Source organism: Staurois parvus, unplaced genomic scaffold (genome assembly GCF_062004578.1).
Source record: "Staurois parvus isolate SC_StPar_1 unplaced genomic scaffold, SC_StPar_1.0 ptg003246l, whole genome shotgun sequence".
Lineage (NCBI taxonomy): Eukaryota > Metazoa > Chordata > Amphibia > Anura > Ranidae > Staurois > Staurois parvus.
In genome coordinates, this window is record NW_028321042.1 from 51,521 (window position 1) to 76,983 (window position 25,463).

Here is a 25,463-nt window from a genome sequence, read left to right on the forward strand (position 1 = left end):
GCAAACTGAAGCTCTGCTTCTGCCAAGTTCCTAGAAGGCTTTGTGCTAGCTTCTGGTGTGGTTGAGTTTCTGGTCAAGAGTTAGGAGGTTGAGGTCTATCAACAGTTGTGAAAGTCCCATTGCCTTGGTTAGACTATAAGCAGGTGTAGTCTCTTTTCTCCACTGTAGGTGGCGCTCAAACCACAGCAGCATTGCAGTGGGAGAAGAAGTCAGAGGGAACTTAGTCCTCTATGGTTTTCTGGGTGACTGGGAAGCGATTCGGTTGGCTGGTGCGGTCCTATGTGACTCTGGAGGCCATCTTGGGTCAGGCAGAATCTATTTAGGACCCCGACTGCAGGGCTTGATGCGCAATTTTGTAAGTGGACAGTGTAGGGACAGGTTACCCATCTGTCAGGGAAAATGGATAGTGGTAGGGAAAGGTTCTGGACAAGTAAGGACAGGATAGGTACACACTATCATTCCTAGGAATCTTCCCCAGACTGGCCAGGCTGCACTCCACCCTTGGAGACAGACGCTGTTGGTGCATCAAAACCTGCTCCATTCTACATTATTGCATAGAACTGTGAGTGCTCCCAGCTGAGTGCCTTTTTGCTGGGCTGTTTGTATCTTTGAGCCGTTCCTCCAATACAAGTTTTGTTAATTGCCACCGGACTCAATGCGTTCACCGCCATCGCACCACGCTGCACCTACAAGACTGCTATTGGGACTTAAGTTACGACAAGGCAGCAATACAATCTGTCCACACGGGCCAAGCCTATTTCCTGTTCTACCCAACAAAAGGTCCCCAAAGAAAAATCTGAATTGTTATAATCATCCTCAATGGATCTCCAGGATGATCAGCAGATGAAGGAGCGTTCCTGGTACTAGGCTCCTCACATTGTTGGTTGCCCAATCCCGTTAGATTTTGGTCAGTTACAGCGACTATACAATGGGATAGAGAATATGAAATATATATATATATATATATATATATATATAAAAATAAAATGCTGCGATGCTAAATAAAGAAAGAAAATAATATTCCTTACATCAAATGTTCAAAAATAAGTCCATACAAGTGAAATGGTCAATAAATGATCAATTATTCCTGTGTTTTCTTCATGTGCTATTATCACAAAACACCATCAAGTGAAGTAATAAATATCATGTGGCTTGTGTCACCTCAGTGCTCACAGAACTCTCACCTCAGAAGGAAAATGCAATTTGTAAAATCAAATGGGTATCATATTCTTTCAATCAACAGCCATCTGGTGGTAATTAGACGCTTTTTGGATTTTCAACAGTGTACCAAACCAGAGCTAGGGTCCCTTTTAGGAATAGTGGAGGGAATAGATTTCTATGAATTCTCGTCTGCCCTTACGCGTTGCGTCATGCCCACGTGACTTCATCAGAGGGTCCATCAGCATATCATAGTTTGCACTGAGGATGGCAATGAATTTGCTAGCTATTTAGCATGTTAGAATATGGCAGAGAAAGAGACTAAGCCCTGGTTCACACCAATGTGAGCTGCAATCTGCTGCGAGCAAAAGTGTCCATGACCCTATTCACATCTATGCATTTTCAGCCGCTGTGTTTTTGAAAACCATGTTAAATGGACTGTAGTGAGTTTCTGCAAAAAGCACCAAAAAATGCATAGGTGTGAACCAGGCCTAAAGGAAGAGGTGGACCTAATAAGTGGGATGCAGGTCCTAACTGAGATGGTTTGAGATATTAACTTTACTGCGGCCGAGACCCAAAACAACTGCATGTAACTGCCCAATGTTATGTCTGGGCACTGCTAGTAACAGGTCTTTCCTTCTGCAAATTCGCATTGCCTTTGACCTAAAGGACAATCTTACCACCAACCTGCGGGGCCATCAATGCGTTTATGGCCAAACCCTGACTTTACATCACAGTTTTACAAGCCAAGCCAGGCTGCCCTCTCTCCCACCTTGACAACCCTCTTCTGTCCAAGTTGTGGCTTGCGATCGGCGCCCACCGGATCCAGGATAACGCAGTACTGACGGCTATTCATAGTGGTGATGTCCACCACCCCCACCACCTCCTCATACACATTGGGGATGTAGGCTTCAGTGTCGTCCATGGTCACCAGCCACTCTTCTCCCGTACGGCGCAAATTAGCCTTCTCATCGCGGAACGTCTTGGTGGCGCGGATGTGCAGAGCTTTCTACAACATGAAGAAAAAAAAAAAATGTAAGGGGAAGCAAGACCAAAACTATAGTTGTGATATGAACACCATCTGTTAAAGGGACAATCCACTTTATCTTGTCATGGATTAAGAAAAAAATAATTAAAGATCTCATAGCTGCCCTGTCTTTGTATACAAATTATTTGGCCGAAAACATTTCATTTCATTTATGGCTGAACAGTGACAGTTATCTGGTGTTTAGTGGGCGAGGCCTAAAGGCAGCAATGACACACATGGGTGTACAGCGTTGGGATGCCACATTCCTTTACATCAGGGGTCTCCAAACTTTCCAAACAAAGGGCCAGTTTACTGTCCTTCTGACTTTCTGGGGGCCGGACCTCTTTCACAAGACTCCTATATACTGCTGATGAGAAAAAAGGTATTTAGCAGTTTATATTTACTAAGATTTCCATCTAACTTTTCCATGTTCTGTGTACTGTGGGAGAGCGGATATAGTGAATGCGGGGTCCGGGGAGGGCGGATACAGTGAATGCGGGGTCCGGGGAGAGCGGATACAGTGAATGCGGGGTCCGGGGAGAGCGGATACAGTGAATGCGGGGTCCGGGGAGAGCGGATACAGTGAATGCGGGGTCCGGGGAGAGCGGATACAGTGAATGCGGGGTCCGGGGAGAGCGGATACAGTGAATGCGGGGTCCGGGGAGAGCGGATACAGTGAATGCGGGGTCCGGGGAGAGCGGATACAGTGAATGCGGGGTCCGGGGAGAGCGGATACAGTGAATGCGGGGTCCGGGGAGAGCGGATACAGTGAATGCGGGGTCCGGGGAGAGCGGATACAGTGAATGCGGGGTCCGTGGAGAGCGGATATAGTGAATGCGGGGTCCGGGGAGAGCGGATATAGTGAATGCGGGGTCCGGGGAGAGCGGATACAGTGAATGCGGGGTCCGGGGAGAGCGGATATAGTGAATGCGGGGTCCGGGGAGAGCGGATATAGTGAATGCGGGGTCCGGGGAGAGCGGATATAGTGAATGCGGGGTCCGGGGAGAGCGGATATAGTGAATGCAGGGTCCGGGGAGAGCGGATATAGTGAATGCAGGGTCCGGGGAGAGCGGATATAGTGAATGCGGGTTCCGGGGAGAGCGGATATAGTGAATGCGGGGTCCGGGGAGAGCGGATATAGTGAATGCAGGGTCCGGAGTCCAGTAACACTTTAATGGCACACTCACACACTTGCTAAAGTGCAATGTATTTCTCCACATATCGGGAAAGCAATTTTGTGAGCGTGTTCCTGACACACACACACGTTATTCTAGCCTAAAGACTTGTTTTTGCTTGCATTGCCCTCTGATAAGCGTTCCGCTGTGGATCACGAGGGAAGTTGAAAGGTGGCTGGGAGACACGCCTGTTTTAACCCTGTAAGGACCGCACTACCACCCCGTGTGTATTGCACGTAGCCCCATACATTTGATTAGGTCGCACACACGCGGGATTGGATCCATCTTGGCAGGGAAGACAGGGACAGTGGCTGAATTATAGACGGATTTTTTCTTTTTGGAACACAATTATAAATCCATAGACTGATAATGTAACTCGGCTGTATCTGTATAATCAGTCTATACATAGCTGGGTGTGTGTCGGGGCGAGGGGGCAGATGGACTTGGGACCTGCGAGGTTATCACTGTGAAATTGGTCCTTTACTAGCCAGATCTTCAGATTATATGTCGGCCTAGTGATGTCAGGCAATAAAATGCTCTCTTCCTGTACAAAGATCAATGAGACAGTGGCTGGGGAGACACACCTGGATCGCAGGTCACTGTGACAACGCTTTCTATATTTCAGATTCTGAATATCATTCTTATCACATTTTGCTTAAAGAACCAACTGAGCGATTATCATGTGTGCCGCCATGTGCAATTATTACACTTCTGTATACAGAACCTTCCAGCCCCCGGCACCTGCTGCACAAAAGACGGTGTTCTCTGCTCCCCACTCTGACTGCTGAGAGCAACGCAGATTCCACTCCTGTCAGTCAGCAGCAGCCATAGATTTGAGCCTTGAAGCCAGATCCTGGGATCATCCTGATTAGCCAGCAACTCTGTCCAAAAGCATGCAAGTTCCTAATTTTGCTTCTTCTATCTGCGTTGTGACTCATTTGGAGCGCCGAGCAACTATCTGCGACCATCATTTAATACACAACTGAAAATCAGAGTTCACAGTATTGTTTGTACAGAGATGCCGGCTAAGAGATGGCACAATCATTTAAATGCATACAAAATGTCTGACACAGATCAGCCCCTGGCTGTAGCTTCTCAACTTGCTACATGGTATGAAGTTCAGGGGTGTTCGCTACCATGATAGTGCTCCCAGATCACATGCAAAGCCGTATTTCATAAACAGAAGGTCTTTATTTTATGTGCCCTGGTTTTCCAAATGCCCCGTGTCCCCAGTGTGCCCTATGCATCCCTGTAACTTTAACTGCACCCAGTGTCCCAAGTGCCCCCCTGTGTCTCCAGTGTCCTTTGTGGCTCCTGTGTTCCCCTATAACTAAGTGTACCTCATGTCCCAAAATACATCCCTGTGTCTCCAGTGTGCCCCCGTATGCCTCTGAGACACCTGTGTCTGTATGCAGCCTCCGGAATGCTCCTGTATTATCTGCATCTACCCGTGATGTGGTGCCCCCAAGTGCCCTCTGTATGCCTCTGTGTTCCCTAGTGCTCCCCTTGTTTTGAGTGCAACCCTGTGTTTCCAGAGTGTCCCATGACTCCAAGTGCACTCTGTGCTTTAGGTGTCCCCTGTGATGTAAAATGCCCCCTGTGTCTCCAGGGCACCCCTGTATCTCCATGCTTTCTAGTGTTCCCTCTGCCTCCAAGTGCACCCCTGTGCACCTCCAACACCTGCGTCTCCCCGCAGCCTCCAGAATGCTCCTACATCACCTGGATTGTCCTCCCTCAATGGATGCGCACCTTCATCCCTGACAGTTACAATCCACAGTTGTCTGCTACGCCCCGCCTCTCTATCCTCAGGTATGCTCCTGAAATCCCTTGGATTGACCTCTTCTCAGTGATTATCGACCCCTGTCTCTGACACTGGGGGAGAGGAGACCGAGGAAATGCTTCCTCCTGACTGCAGCAGGCTGACAACCCAATCTTAGGATAGGCAAAGTCACTGACTGAAGCTTTTTACCGAGAAGAAGTGGAGCTCTTCTGAAAAATAATATTTTCCCTCCCAAATATCTGGATTTCACCTGTGCTATGGTGAGGTTTCTTTTTTGGGGTTATTCGTCTTTTTTTTTTTAGCCCCCAGCCCTTAAGAATGTTGGTGTTATTCAGTAATCCAGCCACCAGGAGGTAGAGGTGAGTAATTACCCCACAGCAGTCCCACTCACCGAAAACACTGGTCATGGCGGACCTACGTACAGTCCACAATGGTCATCATTTACCTTGTCGGTTAAGACAAAAGCGTCCACAACATCCACGACTTCTTCATACACACCCGGGAGATAGGCACCAACCTTCTTCACCAGCCACTCCTCCCCTGCGAAATAGAGAGGCAGCCAATCAATGGTGGGAAACTGAGCAGCATTCAAATTAAAAAAGTTATAGAATTTTATTTAAAAATGTTTTTGCAATGCCCAGAAATAATAGATCGGCACCTCCAGCTGACATTTAGGCTGTACAAAACTCATAACTTGGAGGCATTGACTTGGATCATCACATGCAATAAATAATGGCAGATGGGTACTGACCGGTGACCCGGGCATGGTCCTCCCTGTCCTGGCATTCCTTGCGGGCACGAAGGCGGATGGCCTGGTTGTGGCGGATAACAGTCGCTTGGAAGGTCTGAACCACCTCTACCTCCTTCCGGGGGATGTAGGTACCTGGCAGGGTGAGATTTCAGAAAGGAAGATCCATCTCTAATTCAGACATTGATTAAGAAAGAAAAATTGGCTGATAATTCACTTTGTGCGCCAGTACTGGTAGGGTGAAGCACTTGCTGCTTCTACATCGCCCCAAGAAGCAAAGTGGGAGGAGTTCCATGCAGTTGGTTCTTCATTTCTTCCAGTTAAGCCATAACCAACTGTCACAATGTTGAAGTGTGACACCACCACTTGTCTTTGCAATGGCCACCACGGTTAAGATGTGGGAATCGCATTGGGGAGATTCCTCTCTTTGGACTGTGAATCCATCACTTGTCTTTGCAATGGCCACCATGGTTAAGAAGTGGGAATCGCATTGGGGAGATTCCTCTCTTTGGACTGTGAATCCATCATGACTGCCTTTGCAATGGCAACCATGGTTAAGAAGTGGGAATCGCATTGTGGAGATGCCTCTCTTTGGACCGTGACTCCTTCGTGACTGCCTTTGCAATGCCAACCATGGCTAAGAAGCAAGAAACCCACTGGGGAGATATCAAATGTTTGAGCAGGACACCATCACTTGCCTTTGCGCTGGCCACCAGTGTAAATCCCAAGGGGAGAGCTCACTGTTGAGAGCATGACCCTATCACTTGCCTTTGCAATGGCCACTGTGGCTAAGAAGTGAGAATCCCATTGGGGAGATCTCACTGTTGGATCATGACACCATCACTTACCTTTGAAATGGTCACCATGGTTAAGAAATGTGAATCCCATGGGAAGATCTCACTGTTGGAGTGAGACACCATCACTAGCCTTTGCAATGGCAACTATGGCTGAGAAGAAGTGAGAATCTCACTGGGTGAGCTCATTGTTGGAGCATGACACCAACACTTGCCTTTGCAATGGCCACCATGGCTAAGAAGTGGGAATTAAATTGGGGAGATCTCACTGATGGAGCGTGACACCATCACTTGCCTTTGCAATAGCAACCATGGCTGAGAAGAAGCGAGAATCCCACTGGGGAGATCTCATTGTTGGAGCATGACACCATCACTTGCCTTTGCAATGGCCACCAGTGCAAATCCCATGGGAAGAACTCACTGTTTGCAATGGCAACCATGGCTGAGAAGAAGTGAGAATCCCACTTGGGAGATCTCATTGTTGGAGCATCAGACCAAACACTAGCCTTTGCAATGGCCACCATGGTTAAGAAGTGTGAATCCCATGGGGAGATCTCACTGTTGGAGCTGACAACATCACTTGCCTTTGCAATGGCAACTATGTCTAGGAAGAAGAGAGAATCCCATGGGGAGATCACACTTTTGGAGCATGACACCACCACTTTCTTCTGCAATGGTCACCATGGTCAAGAAGTGTGAATCCAATGGGGAGGTCACACTGTTGGTGCCCCCAGGAATTATTAAAGTTCCTTACCTGGGCCTTCAAACAGCCACTCATCGCCCGCCACAAACTTCTCGCTGTCATCTTCAAAGTCCAGCAGCGCTTTCAGGTGCAGCGCAGTGTTGGCGAGGACCACGGTCAGCGGTCGGACATTCTATATCAGAAAGGAAAAACATACAGGACCCAGACATGACCTACTGTGAATCATCAAAAATTCTCATACGTTCAAATTCCAACTACAGAGCTTTGGATTTGGTTGGCTATAGGCAGGGAGATCTCCACAGTTTAATGAACCCCAAGATCTGCACAGTCTCACTACAGACATCAAAGAGCATCGCAACGATGTCCACCTCAACATGGGTGGTAACACAGAAGTAAATGTGAATGGGGTGTGCACAGGGCCGGACTGACCATTCGAGCACTGCCTGAGGGCCCGGGGTCAGTAGTGGGCCCCATGAAATGCCCCTGGTACCTTTTATAGGGGTTTTTTGGGTGTGCTTTGAGTGTGGGCAAGGACACGGGCCCCATGATACCTTATTGCCCGGGGGCCCCATATGTTATCAGTCCGCCCCTGGGTGTGCACACACATACATGTCTCTTTAGATGTTTAAGAAGATGTGCCTGAGATGTGTGCTTCACTCATCAGTGTCCACAAACATTGCGGACCTTTTACTTTGTTAATCATTAAACACCAAGCAATTCATGGTAGAGAGAACAAGCCAGCTACAGTGAGACATTGCCGCCTATGGGGAGGAAGGAGTGCCACAGCTGCTTTAGGATCAGACCTCATGAAGCCAGTTCATTCTGTGATCATCTCCCAATTAGTGTCCTTCAGGAAAATTCATCATATGGGAAGACAAGCCAGTAAAAGATTTTTTTTTTCCTGTTATGACCAGGTTCTCATGCGGATGTTGCAATGGCCAAACTAGGAGTTGCTCCTTATATTGCTGGATCCGAATCCTGAACCTGCACAATTAGCTATATTTTTACACATAGGAGATCTTGTAAATCTTCACCATGAAATTAATCCTTTTGGTTGAAGCCCCATTTGAAAGGGTGCATGGTGCCCATTTCAACCATGGTAGCCATCTCCTGGTACCATGTGACATCACCATTTTAAGGGAGGTCTTGGAAACGCAGAGGACGTACCAGCTGTAACTCCTCCCCCGGGTAAAGGGGGAAGGGATCCTGGGTCAGTCGGATCTCCTGGTCTCCATGTCGCAGTTTGGCCTGTCCGACGTTATCGAACTCTACGGCTCGGGTATCGTCCCTCAGCACCGGGTTCTGAATCACGCAGTAGTGGCGGGGTGGCACCATCACCATACAGACTGGACGGAAGAGCACCCTGCGCAACAAGAACGCAATTTATGACCAAGCAACAAAATTGTATCAATATCAGCAATACAAAAAGGATATTCATGAGCCGGGAAATGATCAGGGACTGCGTCCCCTCAGATGTAGTTACTGCCTGGGCATTAGGGCAGCTGCAGAGGAGTGCTATGGCTATACAGCCTCCCTAATGGGGTCTCCTCCGAGCCCAGGCCCCATAGCAGATGCATGAATCTCTTGGCTTTACAGCCTCCCTAATGGGGTCCCCTCCTATCCCAGGCCCCATAGCAGATGCATGAATCTCTTGGCTATACAGCCTCCTTAATGGGGTCCCCTCCTATCCCAGGCCCCATAGCAGATGCATGAATCTCATGGCTATACAGCCTCCTTAATGGGGTCCCCTCCTATCCCAGGCCCCATAGCAGATGTGTGAATCTCTTGGCTATACAGCCTCCCTAAGGGGGTCCCCTCCTATCCCAGGCCCCATAGCAGATGTGTGAATCTCCTGGCTTTACAGCCTCCCTAATGGGGTCCCCTCCTATCCCAGGCCCCATAGCAGATGTGTGAATCTCTTGGCTTTACAGCCTCCCTAATGGGGTCCCCTCCTATCCCAGGCCCCAGAGAAGATGTCCCCTCCTATCCCAGGCTCCATAGCAGATGTGTGAATCTCATTGCTATACAGCCTCCTGAATGGGGTCCCGTCCTAAGCCAGGCTCCTAAGCAGATGTGCAAATCTCTTGGCTATACAGCCTCCCGTCCTATCCCAGGCCCCAGAGCAGATGTGTGAATCTCTTGGCTATACAGCCTCCTTAATGGGGTCCCCTCCTATGCCAGGCCCCATAGCAGATGCCTGGGCTCATATGGCTATACGGCCTCCCTAATGGGACCCCTCCTCTTACCCCAGGCCCCACAGCAGTTACATGAGCTGCTGTGGCTAATCAGCCTCCCTGAATGGGCCCTCCTTCTACCCTAGGCCCCATAGCAGCTGTATTGGCTGCTATGGCTATACAGCGTCCCTAAAAAAGGTACCCCCTCCCACCCCAGGTCCCAGAGCAGCCACACAGACTGCTATCGCCATACAGCCTCCATAATAATGCCCCTTTCCCACTCCAAGCCTCATAGAAGCCTCCTGGGCTCTTATGACTATACAGCCTCCCTAAGGAGACCCCTTTCCTACCCCGGGCCCCATATCAGGTGTCTGGCTGCTATAGCTACTCTTAAGCTACTGCGGGGGCGGATGCTTAACATGGCAAACCCAACCACACAGCAAAGATGATGTCCTATACAAAACACACGATCCACGGAGCATTTCCCATTGAACAATCAATATGGCACCATTGATCAGCAAAATGCCGAGGCAGCAGAGTCCACAGCCAATGTATATAGAATGTATCCATCTCAGGTCTGTCATCATCAGTACATTACGGTCTATAGGAGAGACGCGGATCCTAGAATCCGAAGATGAATAATTCATGTAGAGTCTCACAGACGGCTCCCAATTGTGGTATTATTTGTATGAGTTATATACCCAGGAAACAAATCTCCTGCTGCTTTACACTTTTTTTAATGTATACCAATGCCAATGCTACCAGTCTGTACACCCGCTGTGTCCAATATGAGGGGTTCCCGCCATCCCTGTGCGGAGTTCCCGGGTCTGTACACCCGCTGTGCCCATTATGAGGGGTTCCCGCCATCCCTGTGCTGAGTTCCCAGGTCTGTACACCTGCTGTGCCCATTATGAGGGTCTCCCACCGTCCCTGTGCCGAGTTCCCAGGTCTGTACACCCGCTGTGCCCATTATGAGGGGTTCCCGCCATCCCTGTGCTGAGTTCCCAGGTCTGTACACCCGCTGTGCCCATTATGAGGAGTTCCCACCGTCCCTGTGCTGAGTTCCTGGGTCTGTACACCCGCTGTGCCCATTATGAGGAGTTCCCACCGTCCCTGTGCTGAGTTCCCAGGTCTGTACACCCGCTGTGCCCATTATGAGGGTCTCCCACCATCCCCGTGCTGAGTTGGGTCTGTACACCCGCTGTGCCCATTATGAGGAGTTCCCACCGTCCCTGTGCTGAGTTCCCAGGTCTGTACACCCGCTGTGCCCATTATGAGGGGTTCCCACCATCCCTGTGCTGAGTTCCCGAGTCTGTACACCCGCTGTGCCCATTATGAGGGGTTCCCACCATCCCTGTGCTGAGTTCCCGAGTCTGTACACCCGCTGTGCCCATTATGAGGGGTTTCCCGCCATGAAAAGATTATAATGTTTCTTTGATGCGGTGGTACCTGGACCCCAAAGGGGAACTCACCTCTCATTGTCCTGGCGGATGTAGGTCTTGGGCCCGATCTCCACGCGGGCTATGTTGGTGTTCTGGTCCAGCACATGGATGTAGTGGTACGGGGGAATACGGATGATGGATTCTTCACTCATGGTCAGGCCGGAAGGATGAACCTGGAAGGTGAACACATGAAGGATTATCTGCTTGTTATCCTGTTCTCTATTTTTTTTTTTTCTTTTTAAACAGCCCAACTTTACTCTCACACTTCATTGTGACATTACCGGATATTTTTACATAATAATACGAATGGCGCTGCGTCTCCTCTTGCCTTGGCTGACCAACACAATGCAGCACTGCAGCGCACAGGGGTGGTAACGCATCACAGTGTACAGAGGTGAGAGATCTGCGCATCGCGGTGCATTGTTTTGGGCTCCATTCACACTTATGCGACTTGTCATGCAACTTCGGGGTCTAAAGTCACATGACAAGTCGCCCCCCCCCCCCCCCCATGTTTCCCAATGGGGGCCATTCATAGCTCTGCCATTTCAAGTCGCAGCGTAATTCCTGCACTACTTTGGGCCGACTTTCATGCGACTTAAGGGCCATAGACTTCAATGCAAATCCTCCAAAGGGTTGCATCTGAATGTTGTACATGCGACTTTGCACAGCAGAAAAAGGTTTGTGACAGGCGAGTGTCCGGTGTGCAGACAGGTGTCAGGTATACGACAGGCGAGTGTCCGGTGTGCAGACAGGGGTCAGGTATACGACAGGCGAGTGTCCGGTGTGCAGACAGGGGTCAGGTATACGACAGGCGAGTGTCCGGTGTGCAGACAGGGGTCAGGTTTGCGGCAGGCGAGTGTCCGGTGTGCAGACAGGGGTCAGGTTTGCGGCAGGCGAGTGTCCGGTGTGCAGACAGGGGTCAGGTATACGACAGGCGAGTGTCCGGTGTGCAGACAGGGGTCAGGTATACGACAGGCGAGTGTCCGGTGTGCAGACAGGGGTCAGGTATACGACAGGCGAGTGTCCGGTGTGCAGACAGGGGTCAGGTATACGACAGGCGAGTGTCCGGTGTGCAGACAGGGGTCAGGTATACGACAGGCGAGTGTCCGGTGTGCAGACAGGGGTCAGGTATACGACAGGCGAGTGTCCGGTGTGCAGACAGGGGTCAGGTATACGACAGGCGAGTGTCCGGTGTGCAGACAGGTGTCAGGTATACAAAGACAGGTAAGTGTCCGGTGTGCAGAGAGGTGTCAGGTTTGCAGCAGGTAAGTGTCAGGTGTGCAGACAGGTGTCAGGTATGTGTCCAGGGGAGTGTCAGGTATACAGTAGAGCTGGGTGTGGCAGGGAGACTACCCAGGGAAATCCTTCACCTTCAGACACAGTTACTGGCACGCTGTTATTAACCCTTTACAATGTTCAATGTGCAGCCATCCATAACAAGGCTGAAGTATCTAAAGATAACCCATCACGCCACTGTAGCTCTCCCTCCCTGAACGGACAACCTCCTGATCTGCGTATTAGCTGTGTGAACGTATCGAAGCCTGGAGACCAACATGACTGCCAGGAGGCTCACAGTTGTAGGTCAGCAATGGCGGGCAATGTACTCCAATCACCCAAGGGATTAAAGGAAACCGAACATGAAAGAAATACGGGGGGGGGGGGCGATATGACCGACCCAACCAAGTCGGAAACCGCACCGATATGACCGCTCTGACCAAGTCAGAACCGCACCGATATGACCGACCCAACCAAGTCAGAACCGCACCGATATGACCGACCCAACCAAGTCGGAACCGCGCCGATATGACCGCTCCGACCAAGTCAGAACCGCACCGATATGACCGACCCAAGCAAGTCGGAACCGCACCGATATGACCGACCCAAGCAAGTCGGAACCGCACCGATATGACCGACCCAAGCAAGTCGGAACCGCACCGATATGACCGACCCAAGCAAGTCGGAACCGCACCGATATGACCGACCCAAGCAAGTCGGAACCGCACCGATATGACCGACCCAAGCAAGTCAGAACCGCACCGATATGACCGACCCAAGCAAGTCAGAACCGCACCGATATGACCGACCCAAGCAAGTCAGAACCGCACCGATATGACCGACCCAAGCAAGTCAGAACCGCACCGATATGACCGACCCAAGCAAGTCAGAACCGCACCGATATGACCGACCCAAGCAAGTCAGAACCACACCGATATGACCGACCCAAGCAAGTCAGAACCGCACCGATATGACCGACCCAACCAAGTCAGAACCGCACCGATATGACCGACCCAAGCAAGTCGGAACCGCACCGATATGACCGACCCAAGCAAGTCGGAACCGCACCGATATGACCTCTCCGACCAAGTCAGAACCGCACCGATATGACTCCTCTAATTGCGGACAATAGGGTGTGACTTGGCATGCAACCCTAAGTAAAATGGGGAGTGTGATCATGAACATGGGGAGGAAAAAACAAGGCGCAGAGAGGCCCAGCCATGGGATGGAGGCTCCTTCCCAGCAGCTCCAGTCCCTGCCATCCATCAGCACAATGTCTCCTCCTCCATCAGGGCACCGACTGCAGCCCTAAAGTGGCCCTTTAAGGGCGACACACCCACAGCCTGCGAATGCTGACAGATGAAGACGTTAGGGAGATCCCAGCGGAGGAGGGGAACGGCCGCCATCACTTCCTGTAACTTATCGGATGATGGAGCGCACACAGCTGGTGTCACATGACCTACGCACATATCCAGGGCCCGGATTACAGCGGTGCCCATTCACGGCCAGGCGTATCCTGCACATTGACGCATGTACACACATTAGCCATGGTCAGTATTTTTGATGCAAGTAGGAGAGCCTGCCGATGACTGACAGCACATGACAATGATTGCTACAGGCTAAAGTTTAATCTGGTCCCCCCCCCCCCCACATACTAATGACATTTTTTAAATAAAACTTTTATATTTTCAAACCAGTGACACCATCACTGGGTCTCAATGCTTCTCTATGCAATGCATGCAGATCATGGTGGGTGGGAGGGGCCAGCAGGGTGGTGGACATGGCTTCCTGAAAACATCACAGCACCCCGCCCCAGTACTTCCCTCAAGGGCCCTCAGTCCTGATGCCAGCAGTGGGAGGAGTTGTGCAAATATCAAAATGCCTTGATAGGTGGGTGTCAGTGTGGAGGAGTGGGCGTACCTAGGCAGGCTTTATTAGGCAACGCCTACAAGTGATGCTGAGCCTCTATGATTGAAAGAACTTAAAGCCAATGAATGAAAGGGGAGGGGCCAGGGACAGTAAACAGTGACACCATCACTAGGTCTCTATACTTCTCTATGCAATGCAGGCAGATCCTAGGCAGGCTTTATTAGGTAAAGCCTACTAGTGATGCTGAGCCTCTATGATTGAAAGAACTGAAAGCCAATGAATGAAAGGGGAGGGTCCAGAACAGGCAGGCTGGGGAGGAAAGCGCTAGATGATGCTGGGCGTCCTCCAGCCAGGAAATGAGGCGGAGCTCTGATGTCCTGCAGCTTCTAATGCACATTGTGAGCAGCTCACAGTGTGCAGTGAAATCAGAGTCCAGGAGAGGAGCCGCTACAACTGGAAGGCTGGAGATCCACCTACAACGATTTTTTTTCAGCATTGGATAGAGTAAGGAAGGATAGGAATCCCTGTCAGGTTTTTGTTGCTAGCCAGGGCTCCATTAAAGAAACTCCCCCTCACTTCCTGCCCTGGTGACAACCGTTTTACTAGACAGGAAGTGGGGGGAAATCTGCTATCCAGGGGCCCATTAAAGAATCTCTCCCTCACTTCCTGTCCTGGTGACAACCGTTTTACTACACAGGAAGTGGAGGGAAATCCGCTATCCAGGGGTCCATTAAAGAAACTCCCCCTCACTTCCTGTCCTGGTGACAACCGTTTTACTAGGCAAGTAAGGGGGAATCTGTATATCTGTGAAATCGTTTCCGTTTTACTAGGCAAGTAAGGGGAAATCTGCTATCCAGGGCCCAATAAAGAATCTCCCCCTCACTTCCTGTCTTGGTGACAACCGTTTTACTAGACAGGAAGTATGGGGAAATCTGCTATCCAGGGGTCCATTAAAGAATCTCCCCCTCACTTCCTGTCCTGGTGACAACCGTTTTACTAGACAGGAAGTGGGGGGGGGAAAATCTGCTATCCAGGGGTCCATTAAAGAACTGGTGCAGTTGTTGTCACCAGGACAGGAAGTGAGGGGGAATCGCTCTCAGGGAGCCCCAGACAGCCATAAAAATCCAACTGAGCAACTAATCCTTCCCCGCTCTATCCAAAGCCGATTGTTTTTTTTGTTGTGGGCATACACTGCAATAATTAGGCAGCTGCCATGTGAGTGTCTGTCATTGGCTCGCCCCGGGGTCGCATTGCTCAGCCATGAGCTGTACTATCATGACGAAGAGCCAACTGATTGCTCAGCGAGTCCTGTGGGCGCCTACAGGGGGCGTCACATCTCAAGTATTGCATAAGGTGGAGGAAGAAAGAACAACAAGTTAACTATTTCAGATGCAGAAAATGTTCACCTCTCAGTGCCGGTCACTCCGGTGCGATTTCAGGTGCGATTTGTGAATTGATATCGCATGTAATGAATGTGAACGTCGGGGCCTTAACATGAGCGATTTCTAAAGTAGCTCTTCCATGACTTTTCCTGCACTGTTGCTGCGATTTCACAGACATAGAATAGAAATCGCACTGCAAATGGCAAGAAATGGTAGAAAAATCTTCACAAGTCGCAATAAAATCTTCAGAGATGGCACCTGAAATCGCACACAAGTTGCAGCGGTGTGACCAGACTAACTCCATTCAGTTATTTTTCCTTTTGGAAACAGCGAGAGTTAAACTTCATTCTCACTTGTGTGACTTCAAAATCCTGCGATTTTCATTGTGACTTTACAGTGCGACTTGATGCAACTTTGGATGAGCGGGACCAGGGGCGGACTGACAACTCATGGGGCCCCCCGAGCAATAGGGGGATCATGGGGCCCGTGTATCCTCTCCCACACTCAAAATACACTAAAAAAAGCCTATAAAAAAAAAAAGTGTACCAGGGGCATTTCATGGGGCCCCCTACTGACCCCGGGCCCTCGGGCAGTGCCCAAGTGCTCGAATGGTCAGTCCGCCCCTGAGCGGGACTTTAGGGCGACTTTGGCTTTGACCAAGGATGATTGTTTGTGCTGTACAAAGTTTCATGTACATCATTCAGGTGCGACTTTGGAGGGTTCACATTGAAGTCTATGGCTATTAAGTTGCATGAAAGTCGGACAAAAGTAGCGCAGGAACTCCTTTTCAAGTCGCTGCAACTTTTAGTTGCACAGAAATGAATGGTATTCATTGGGAAACATGGGGTGCGACTTGTCATGCGACTTTGGACCCCCAAAGTCACACAAGTCGCACAAGTGTGAATGGAGCCTTAGATGTGAACTCCAGGCAAAGAGAAGATAAAATAGAACAGACTGTTAAAAGATAATACAAAACTGGCATTTGCTGCAATATTCACCTTCAATCCAGAGCTTTCCCCTGCAGCACTTGTTTTCTGCCACTAGGTGTCATCAGTCTGAGCCTAGGTGTCCTGGACACGCCCTCTAGCCTGTGACTGGACAGTGACAGGAGAAGCAGCACAGCGATTCGCTCATCTCTCTGCTCTCTCCTCCTATCAGCATGCTTCTGGGCAGGACATTGGCTCCTTGTGCTGCTTCTTCCTCTCACAGCCCAGCCCTGTTGTACAGGGGCTGCAGGAGGCCGATACGAGATCACAACCAGGCACTCACAGGTCTTGTCATTAAGGGCCGGATCACACTATAGAAATGCAGTCCAGATGCGTTTCCACATGCGCGTTTTTTGACATGTTACAGTGTGTTTTTGATGCATTTTTTTGACGCATTTTTTTGACACGTTCCAGTGTTTTTTTTTCATGCGTTTGACACGTTACAGTGTGTTTTTGATGTGTTTTTTGACACCTTAGTGTGTTTTTGATGTGTTTTTTTTTTACGCATTAGTGTTTTTGATGCGTTTGATGCGTTATAGTGTGTTTTTGACACATTACAGTGTTTTTGACGCATTTTTTGACACCTTACAGTGTGTTTTTCATGCGTTTGACTTGTTAGGGTGTTTTTGATGCGTTTTGACGCATTACAGTGTGTTTTTGATGTGTTTTGACACGTTACAGTGTGTTTTTGACGCGTTTTTTGACACCTTACAGTGTGTTTTTCATGCGTTTGACGTGTTAGGGTGTTTTTCATGCGTTTGACGTGTTACAGTGTGTTTTTCATGTGTTTTGATGCATTACAATTCCTTTATCCCCCCCCCCTCTCTTTTTCTTCAATTTAAATACGCACATGTGCATTCCGGTGCATTTTTGATGCGTTTTACCACACTCCAGTACAGTTGTGTGCAGAAACAATGCAGCTTGCTCTACTTCTTTTTTTCTGCAACCGGAACGCACTGGAACTGCAATCACTGATGTGAACTATGACACGGACAACCATATCACCTACTTTCTGTGCGTTTTGGATGCGGGAAAAAAAGCAACTGAAACGCATGGAGTGTGAACCGGCCCTGAAAGATAAATGAAATGATGTGTAAGCCCGGGGTTCACGGTGATGCGGTGCAGAATTTTCACATCAGAATCGCACCCCGTTCATGCGAACCGCTGCGGGTGTGTATGTTGCGTTAACAACACCCCGAAATTGGTCCGCAAAACGCAGTGCAATGTGCAGAATCACATAGGTGTGAATACCCATCCGATCCTAGTGCGGACTAAAAAAATAGGGTCCTGCACCTTTTTTGGGCAGATGCGGTGCGATTTGAGCCACACAAACTGTATGACTCCAACCATACCGCACAGAATTCGCATGGGAATGCAGCACAGTCCCCCCACGATTCACATGCGATATGCTGCACAGCATCAGTGTGAACCCGGGCTTAAAGTTTAGAAAGCTGCTAATGTGCATCTATCTCTCTCGGGGGTTCATAGTTCTGTCTGTGACAACACAGGGCAGATTTTCCCTCACTTCCTTCCCATGTGACACCAGAATGAGAAACGGGCATGCAGTTGTCATCAGGACAGGAAGAAAGCAGTAAAAACATTTGCGTTTTCTAACCTGTGCATTTTTTTCTTCCTGTGTCCCCGCTGGGGAGATTTCTCATCCCCAACAGGAATCGAGGGCGGAATCTGCCCGGCGGGGACACTGATGGCTATAAAGACTTAACCCTTCCCTGCCCAAGCCAGGATTGAGCCAATCCTATACAGCATGCCCCGCCTCTGATCATCACCTAGTCCACATTTCCTGTTTTATAAAATGGAATCCAGCACTGAGGAACTACAAGAACCAGCCAGCCGAGGCGCTGACCAATCGCACGTCTCTGCTGATGAAAGGAAACGGGTACCATAAGAAGATGTAGGCTGCCATTGCTGCTTTTAAAATGCTGGTTGCCTGGCTGTCAAGCTCTGGCCAGGGGCAGATTGATCATTTGGAAACTCTGGCACTGCCCGAGGGCCCGGGGTCAGTAGGGGGCCCCATGAGATGCCCCTGGTACCTTTTTCATAGGCTTTTTTGAGTTTGAGCAAGGACACAGGGGCCCCATGATCCCCTATTGCCCGGGGGCCCCACGAGTTGTCAGTCCGCCCCTGGCTCTGGCTTCAGTGCTGAATTGCTGTGCTTTAATTCAGCGTGTCCAAAAATGCTGGTTGCCTGGCTGCCAAGCTCATCCTCCGGCTTCCATACTGAAGGCGTTCTGGCCTGGCTCTGGCTTTCTAGTCGGCGGTCTCAGACAGCCAGGCACGCTGCATTTTCCAGTTTAGGGGCTTTAATGCTGCAGCTGCCGCTCTCCATCGCTCTGCCAGTGCAAGGCGCACCGCGACGCCCAACCTTCGAGGAGCGATCCGCCCAATGCCAGGTGGAGGCGTCTGAAAGGGGCAAGATCCCCCCCAATCGGCGGAGTCTCACTCCTCCCGCATCATTAAATACATTTTATCGAATGGGGACGACTCGTGAAATCTCACCGATGGAGTTCCCCCGGCGTGGGCGGTACAACCTGTCCTCTGATACGGAAACGTCACTTTTGGGTGGACTGGCCCTTTAAGAAGCAGCTCAGAGTCAGAAGGATACAAATGTATCAAAACAAATGAAAGTTTCTGCTACAAGAAGATACAAATGAGGGTCTTCCACTTCCTCCCCACCCTGCTCTGGGACCCTCATCCAGGACCCCCCCACCCCTTCATCTTCCTGGAATCCCCCACCCCCTCTGTCCTGAAGACTACATTCAGAGGGGCACAGCAGAGGGGGGGAGGGAGAGGAGACCCCCAAAGAAGGGAAAGGATTGTACTCCCCAGAGGAGCCCACCTTACCTGTGTCACTGCTCTGTGCTGAATCTCAGAGAGGACAGGGCTGTGAAGGGAGGAGGGGCTAAGGAGACAGAGGACACGCCCCTGGGTGTCACAACACCCAGCTATTTAAAGGGCTAGTCCACCCTTCAGAGACACATGACATGAGATCATACAAGAGGACCTGTCCTGTTCTGTCTGTAGCAGAAATCATTGCGGATAATTAAAGACGCCAAGCTCGTCGTTTTTGCCGTACATTAGAATGCGTCGCGTTAATCAGCCGCCCATGCACCAAACGCCATGATAATTGGACGTGACCAGGGGCAGACTGACCATTCAAGCACTCGGACACTCCCCGAGGGCCCGGGGTTAGTAGGGGCCCCATGAAATGCCACTGGTACCTTTTTATAGGCTTTTTTGGGTGTGCTTTGAGTGTAGGCAAGGACACGGGGGCCCCATGATTCCTTATTGCCCGGGGTCCCCATGAGTTGTCAGTCCGCCCTTGGACGTGACGCAGAACTTGTAACGCAGTGCGCTTTGGTGCGTTGCCATGTTTTGTGTGGTGCACTGTACAATGCATGCGCGCAGGATTTGGACTGACAACTCATGGGGCCCCCGGGCAATAAGGGATCATGGGGCCCCTGTGTCCTTGCCCAAACTCAAAAAGCCTATGAAAAAGGTACCAGGGACATCTCATGGGGCCCCCTACTGAAACCGGCCTCAGGCTGTGCCTGAGTTTACAAATAGTCAGTCCGCCCCTGTGCGTCATCTTATAGCGCTTTGAGGTGCCTTCAGAATGAATAGTACAGTAATGCATGTAACGCACTAGTGGGTTTCATACATGGATGGCTGTTTTACCGCCCCCCTCTGAAAGGGTTTTGTGTTGGATTTTCAGAGGCAGGTGACAGCAAACACCCACGTTGCATGCTGTTGCAGGGTGGTCCCCTGCACTTGACTACGGCCCCCTTCACACTTGAGCGCATTGGAATCGAGGGCAGAATCGAACAACTCCACCTGTAATTTCTATAATCAATGCAAAATGCGCAACACTTTTGCGGAGCCGTTTCTTAATGGCACCCCAAGCGCAGAGCGACTTTGCTGCAGTTGTTGTGCAATAATTGTAGCATGGCAAGCAGGGGTGGACTGACAACTCATGGGGCCCCCGGACAATAGCAGATCATGGGGCCCATGTGTCCTCGCCCACATTTAAACCACACCCAAAAGCCTATGAAAGGTACCAGGGGCATCTCATGGGGCCTCCTACTGACCCCGGGCCCTCGGGCAGTGCCCAAGGTGCCCTGAATGGTCAGCCCTCCCCTGATGGCAAGCTCAGTGCTAAAAACCGGCAAATGAGCTTCTTTGGCGCACTTTTAGGCTAGGTCACGCCTATGCAGTTTGCTTTTGATCCGCTTCTGCAGTGCGTTTTTGCATTTTTTGATGCGTTTGTGATGCATTTTACATTTTTTCTCCAACAGATTAAAAGGCAAAATGCATCAAAAACGCACTACATCCTGCAGCTTTTCCATTGAAGTCTATAGCAGCATGGTGCAAGTTTTACAGCCTATACCTTTTGGCAGGCAGAATGGGCCCCAGCTGTGACTTGGGTCCCCGTTCACACCCGAGAGATGTTACCACGTCACTTTTTTTTTTTTTTCGCGTGTATGTGGAGTGTTTTTCCATCTCCATCATGCATTTTGAACGAGCCCCCTCCGCTCTAAGTCTAGATTCACACCTAAGTGTTTTCCGCAGCGTTTGCAGAAACGCAGTACAGTCCACGTAACATGCTTTCCTATGGGACACGTTCACATCGCCGCGTTTTCCCCCGGTTTGTTTTTTGGAAGGGGTCAGGGACCTTTTTAAATGCAAATGTTTCATTTTTTGTTCTATAGACGTCAATGGAAACACTGCAGAAACGCATGTAGTGTGTTTTTGCTGCAGTTTAAATCTAAAAATAAAAGAAAAATAGCAAAACTCATCAAAAACGTGGCAAAAACGCAAAATACAATGCAGAAACAGCTCAAACGCAAACTAGATAGGTGAGAACCGAGCCTGAGCCCGGCTTCATACTGATGCGGTGTAGAATTTGCAGCGTTTTCTGTGCGAATTCAGCACCGCATCAGAATCGCACCCCGTTCATGCAAACCACTGCGGGTATGTTTGTTAAATTAACAAAACCCCAAAAGCGGTCCGCAAAACGCGGTGCGATGTGCAGAATTGGATCGCATAGGTGTGAATATCCATGTGATCCGATTCTAGTGCGGACCCAAAAAAAGGGTCCTGCGCGTTTTTGGTGCGGTGTGATTAGAGCCATACAAAATGTACGACTTCGATCGCACCGCACACAAATCACATGTGATTTACACAGGAATGTGGCGCGTTTCCTGTGTGAATCACATGTGATGTACCGCACTGCATATATGTGAACCCGGGCTTAAAGCGGAGTTCCACTCAAAAGCAGGAGCTCCGCTTGTTTGCCCCCCCCCCTTCCACTGGCACCTTTTTGGGGGGAGTGGATACCTGTTTTTGACGTACCCGCTCCCACTTCCAGCTCAGTTCAGCCCCCTCCTCCCTCTCCTGGGAACTTCACAGGTCCTAGAAGACTGCCGGACCAATCAAGAGGCGCAGATTGACTCGCGCATGCGCAGTGGGCACCCGGCTGTGAAGCTGCAAGCTGTCATAGCCTGGTGCCCACAGTTGAGATGCCGGCACCATGGAGGAGAGAAGGGACGGCGCGGGTGAGCACATCGCTGGACCCCGGAACAGGTAAGTGTAGTTTATCAAAAGTCAGAAGTTACAGTTTTTGTAGTTGCTGACTTTAATAAACACAAATGGCTGGAACTCCGCTTTATGGTGATTCCAAGTTCCATGATTTGGTAATGCTACCCCAAACACGGTGCAAATCTGCTGCGACTGTCACGTGACAGAATAGCATGGCAATCGCAGCAATTGTACACTAAGCTTGTCACCCAAAAAGGGCAGGGGCATCTGATGGGCACTGATAGGTGGCACTGTCCAGAACTGATAGGTGGCAATGATGGGCGGCACTAACTGGCACTGATAGGCGGCTCTGATGGGCACTGATAGGTGGCACTGTCCGGAACTGATAGGTGGCAATGATGGGCGGCACTAACTGGCACTGATAGGCGGCTCTGATGGGCACTGATAGGTGGTACTAACTGGCACTGATAGGCAGCACTGATGGGCAGCACTGACTGGCACTGATAGGCGACAGTGATGGGCACTGATAGATGGCACTGATAGGCAGCACTGATGGGCAGCACTGACTGGCACTGATAGGCAGCACTGAAAGGCAGCTATGATGGGCACTTATATGTGGCATTAATGTGCATTGATATGTGGCATTGATGTGCACTGATGAGCACTGGTATGTGGCATTGATGGGCACTGGTATGTGGTATTGATGTGTGTTGATGGACACTGATATGTGGCATTGATGTGCATTGATATGTGGCATTGATGGGCACTGATGGGCACTGATAGATGGCACTGATAGGCAGCACTGATGGGCAGCACTGACTGGCACTGATAGGCAGCACTGAAAGGCAGCTATGATGGGCACTTATATGTGGCATTAATGTGCATTGATATGTGGCATTGATGTGCACTGATGAGCACTGGTATGTGGCATTGATGGGCACTGGTATGTGGTATTGATGTGTGTTGATGGACACTGATATGTGGCATTGATGTGCATTGATATGTGGCATTGATGGGCACTGATGGGCACTGGTATGTGGCTTTGATGTGCATTGATATGTGGCATTGATGGGCACTGATATGTAGCATTGATGGACACTGATATATGGCATTCATGTGCATTGATGTGCACTGGTATGTGGCATTGATGTGCACTGATATGTGGCATTGATGTGCACTGATGGGCACTGATATGTGGCATTGATGTGCACTGCTGGGCACTGATATGTGGAATTGATGTGCATTGATGGGCACTGGTATGTGGCATTGATGTGCACTGACATGTGGCATTGATGTGCACTGATATGTGGCGTTGATGGGCACTGATATGTGGCATTGATGTGCACTGATGGGCACTGGTATGTGGCATTGATGTGCACTGATGGGCACTGGTATGTGGCATTGATGTGCACTGATATGTGGCATTGATGGGCACTGATATGTGGCATTGATGGGCATTGGTATGTGGCATTGATGTGACATTGATGGGCACTAGTATGTGGCATTGATGGGCACTGACAGGTGACACTGATGGATCTACACTGATGATCAGTATACATGTCCCCTCTGAGGAATGCCACTTACTGACTCTCCTCTCCTCAGGTGTTGTCAGCACGGTTTGGAGATATTTGCCGTACCTATAAACACGCATTACAGGCTCACCTGTTGGTGAAATTCAACCAGGAGAGTTTATTCTCAGTTTAAAATCTTCGGATCATAACACGATCGGTCTGATCTGATGCCTTTTTCAACTCAGTAATGGTTTGTTTACAACCGCGAAGCCAGAAACAACGATGCTCATTGCTTCTAGTTTTTCAGACCATAGAGCTGATCGGGGGCCATTCCAGTCCCCAATCCACACTATGGTTAGCCGGTGGAACTGATGGCTGCGCACTGGAGCTCCCTGGTGGGACAGGAGAGACCGAGAAGGGAACCCCCTCCCCCGCTTATAAAAGCAATCCAATGGCTAATTAGCCTCTAGGATCATTTTTTTACGAAAAAGGTAATCGCCGGCTGAATGAAAGCCAATTCCAGGCATCATCCCGGGATAACCAATGGCGTGGCAAGTGGATTGAAAAACCACAAGAAGCTCAATGCTCAAAAGGTGGCATGAGCCAATATTTCACGTTTGTCGTGCGTGCCGCAGGCCATTGGAATGAGAGGCCGACCCTATGTGTGTATCCCAAATACAACTTTGCGTGCGTTCGGGAAACGCTCAGCTGTGAATGGGGCTTCAGCAGTGGCATCCCTAGGCAGGTTCGGGGGGTGCGCGCCGCACCAGGTGACACCTACCGCCAGGGGCGGACTGACAACTCATGGGGCCCCCGGACAATAGGGGATCATGGGGCCCCTGTGTCCTTGCCAAAACTCAAAAAAGCCTATGAAAAAGGTACCAGGGGCATCTCATGGGGCCCCCTACTGACTCCGGACCCTCGGGCCCGAGTTTCCAAATGGTCAGTCCACCTCTGCCTACCGCATGGGGTGACACCGGACCCGCTCAACCAAAAGGTAAGTTGTAAAGCAAACCGACGATCCCCGCAAGAAGGATCGGATCTTCGGATTGGGGAACATAATGGATCGGAGTCCAATCCATTATGCTCAATCTGCAGATCCGATCCATCCTGCGGGGATCGTTGGCATTCAACCTATACGGGGGTGACACCGGACCCGCTCCATGAAAAGGTAAGTTGTAAAGCAAGCCGACGATCCCCGCAGGATGGATCGGATCTGCGGATTCAGCATAATCCGATCCATTATGCTCAGTCCGCAGATCCGATCCATTCTGCGGGGATCGTCGGAGGGGGTGTCACCAAGTGTTATCGCATCGGGTGACACCAACCCTAGGGACGCCCCTGGGCTTCAGGGAGATGGTTCCCCGGGAGTCTAACGTGTATGGCCATCACAATTATTGCAAGTCGTTATACAAACCAAACTGTTGATTGGAAAAATTGGCATTGAAAAGAAGGCGCCTAAAGAGAGCAAAGGGAGGGAACGAACGTCTGATCGCAGGAACTCGGCTGCCATTTGACGGGTTCAACAAATAACCTGAATATAGAAAGCTGTGGGAGTGTCGGTGTGTCTTCCGCCGGGTGTAGATCAGGTTTAACCACATTTTACTGACCAAAAAAGCTCATTGAGATGTTGGAGTTAGGGAGCGGTGCGCACAATAGGACAGGGGAGGTGGACAACCACATTCACTACAGATACAGGGACATCAAAGGCGGACATTTTTACTGTTCGTGCGTGAGAAACCCAAGGACGGCAATGGGTGACAGCCTGCCTTACTCAACCGCCAATTATCTCAGAACTGCCGATCAGAACATCTATACTGCTGTTCAACACAACTGAGATCTGGACCAATAAAGCTGCATCAGAAACCCGACGATTAAACTTC

The 25,463-nt window shown here is 50.1% G+C and overlaps 1 protein-coding gene across 2 annotated transcripts in view; it reads right to left on the bottom strand.

Moving 5' to 3' along the window:
* MVP (major vault protein) overlaps positions 1 to 19,444 on the bottom strand; it is a 39,292-nt gene extending 19,848 nt beyond the window's left edge. The window contains exons 1-7 of one of the 2 annotated variants that reach the window (XM_089667415.1): positions 19,376 to 19,444; positions 11,032 to 11,174; positions 8,553 to 8,748; positions 7,437 to 7,557; positions 5,892 to 6,023; positions 5,586 to 5,680; positions 1,931 to 2,167 (exon numbers count right to left, since the gene is read on the bottom strand). In XM_089667415.1, the coding sequence (XP_089523541.1) occupies positions 1,931 to 2,167; positions 5,586 to 5,680; positions 5,892 to 6,023; positions 7,437 to 7,557; positions 8,553 to 8,748; positions 11,032 to 11,153 (903 nt within the window). In that variant the 5' untranslated portion in view covers positions 11,154 to 11,174; positions 19,376 to 19,444. Of the gene's footprint in view, positions 1 to 1,930; positions 2,168 to 5,585; positions 5,681 to 5,891; positions 6,024 to 7,436; positions 7,558 to 8,552; positions 8,749 to 11,031; positions 11,175 to 19,030; positions 19,097 to 19,375 lie in introns of those variants that run through there. The other variant, XM_089667416.1, reaches the window with a different exon arrangement.
* Positions 19,445 to 25,463: the final 6,019 nt, after the last annotated feature.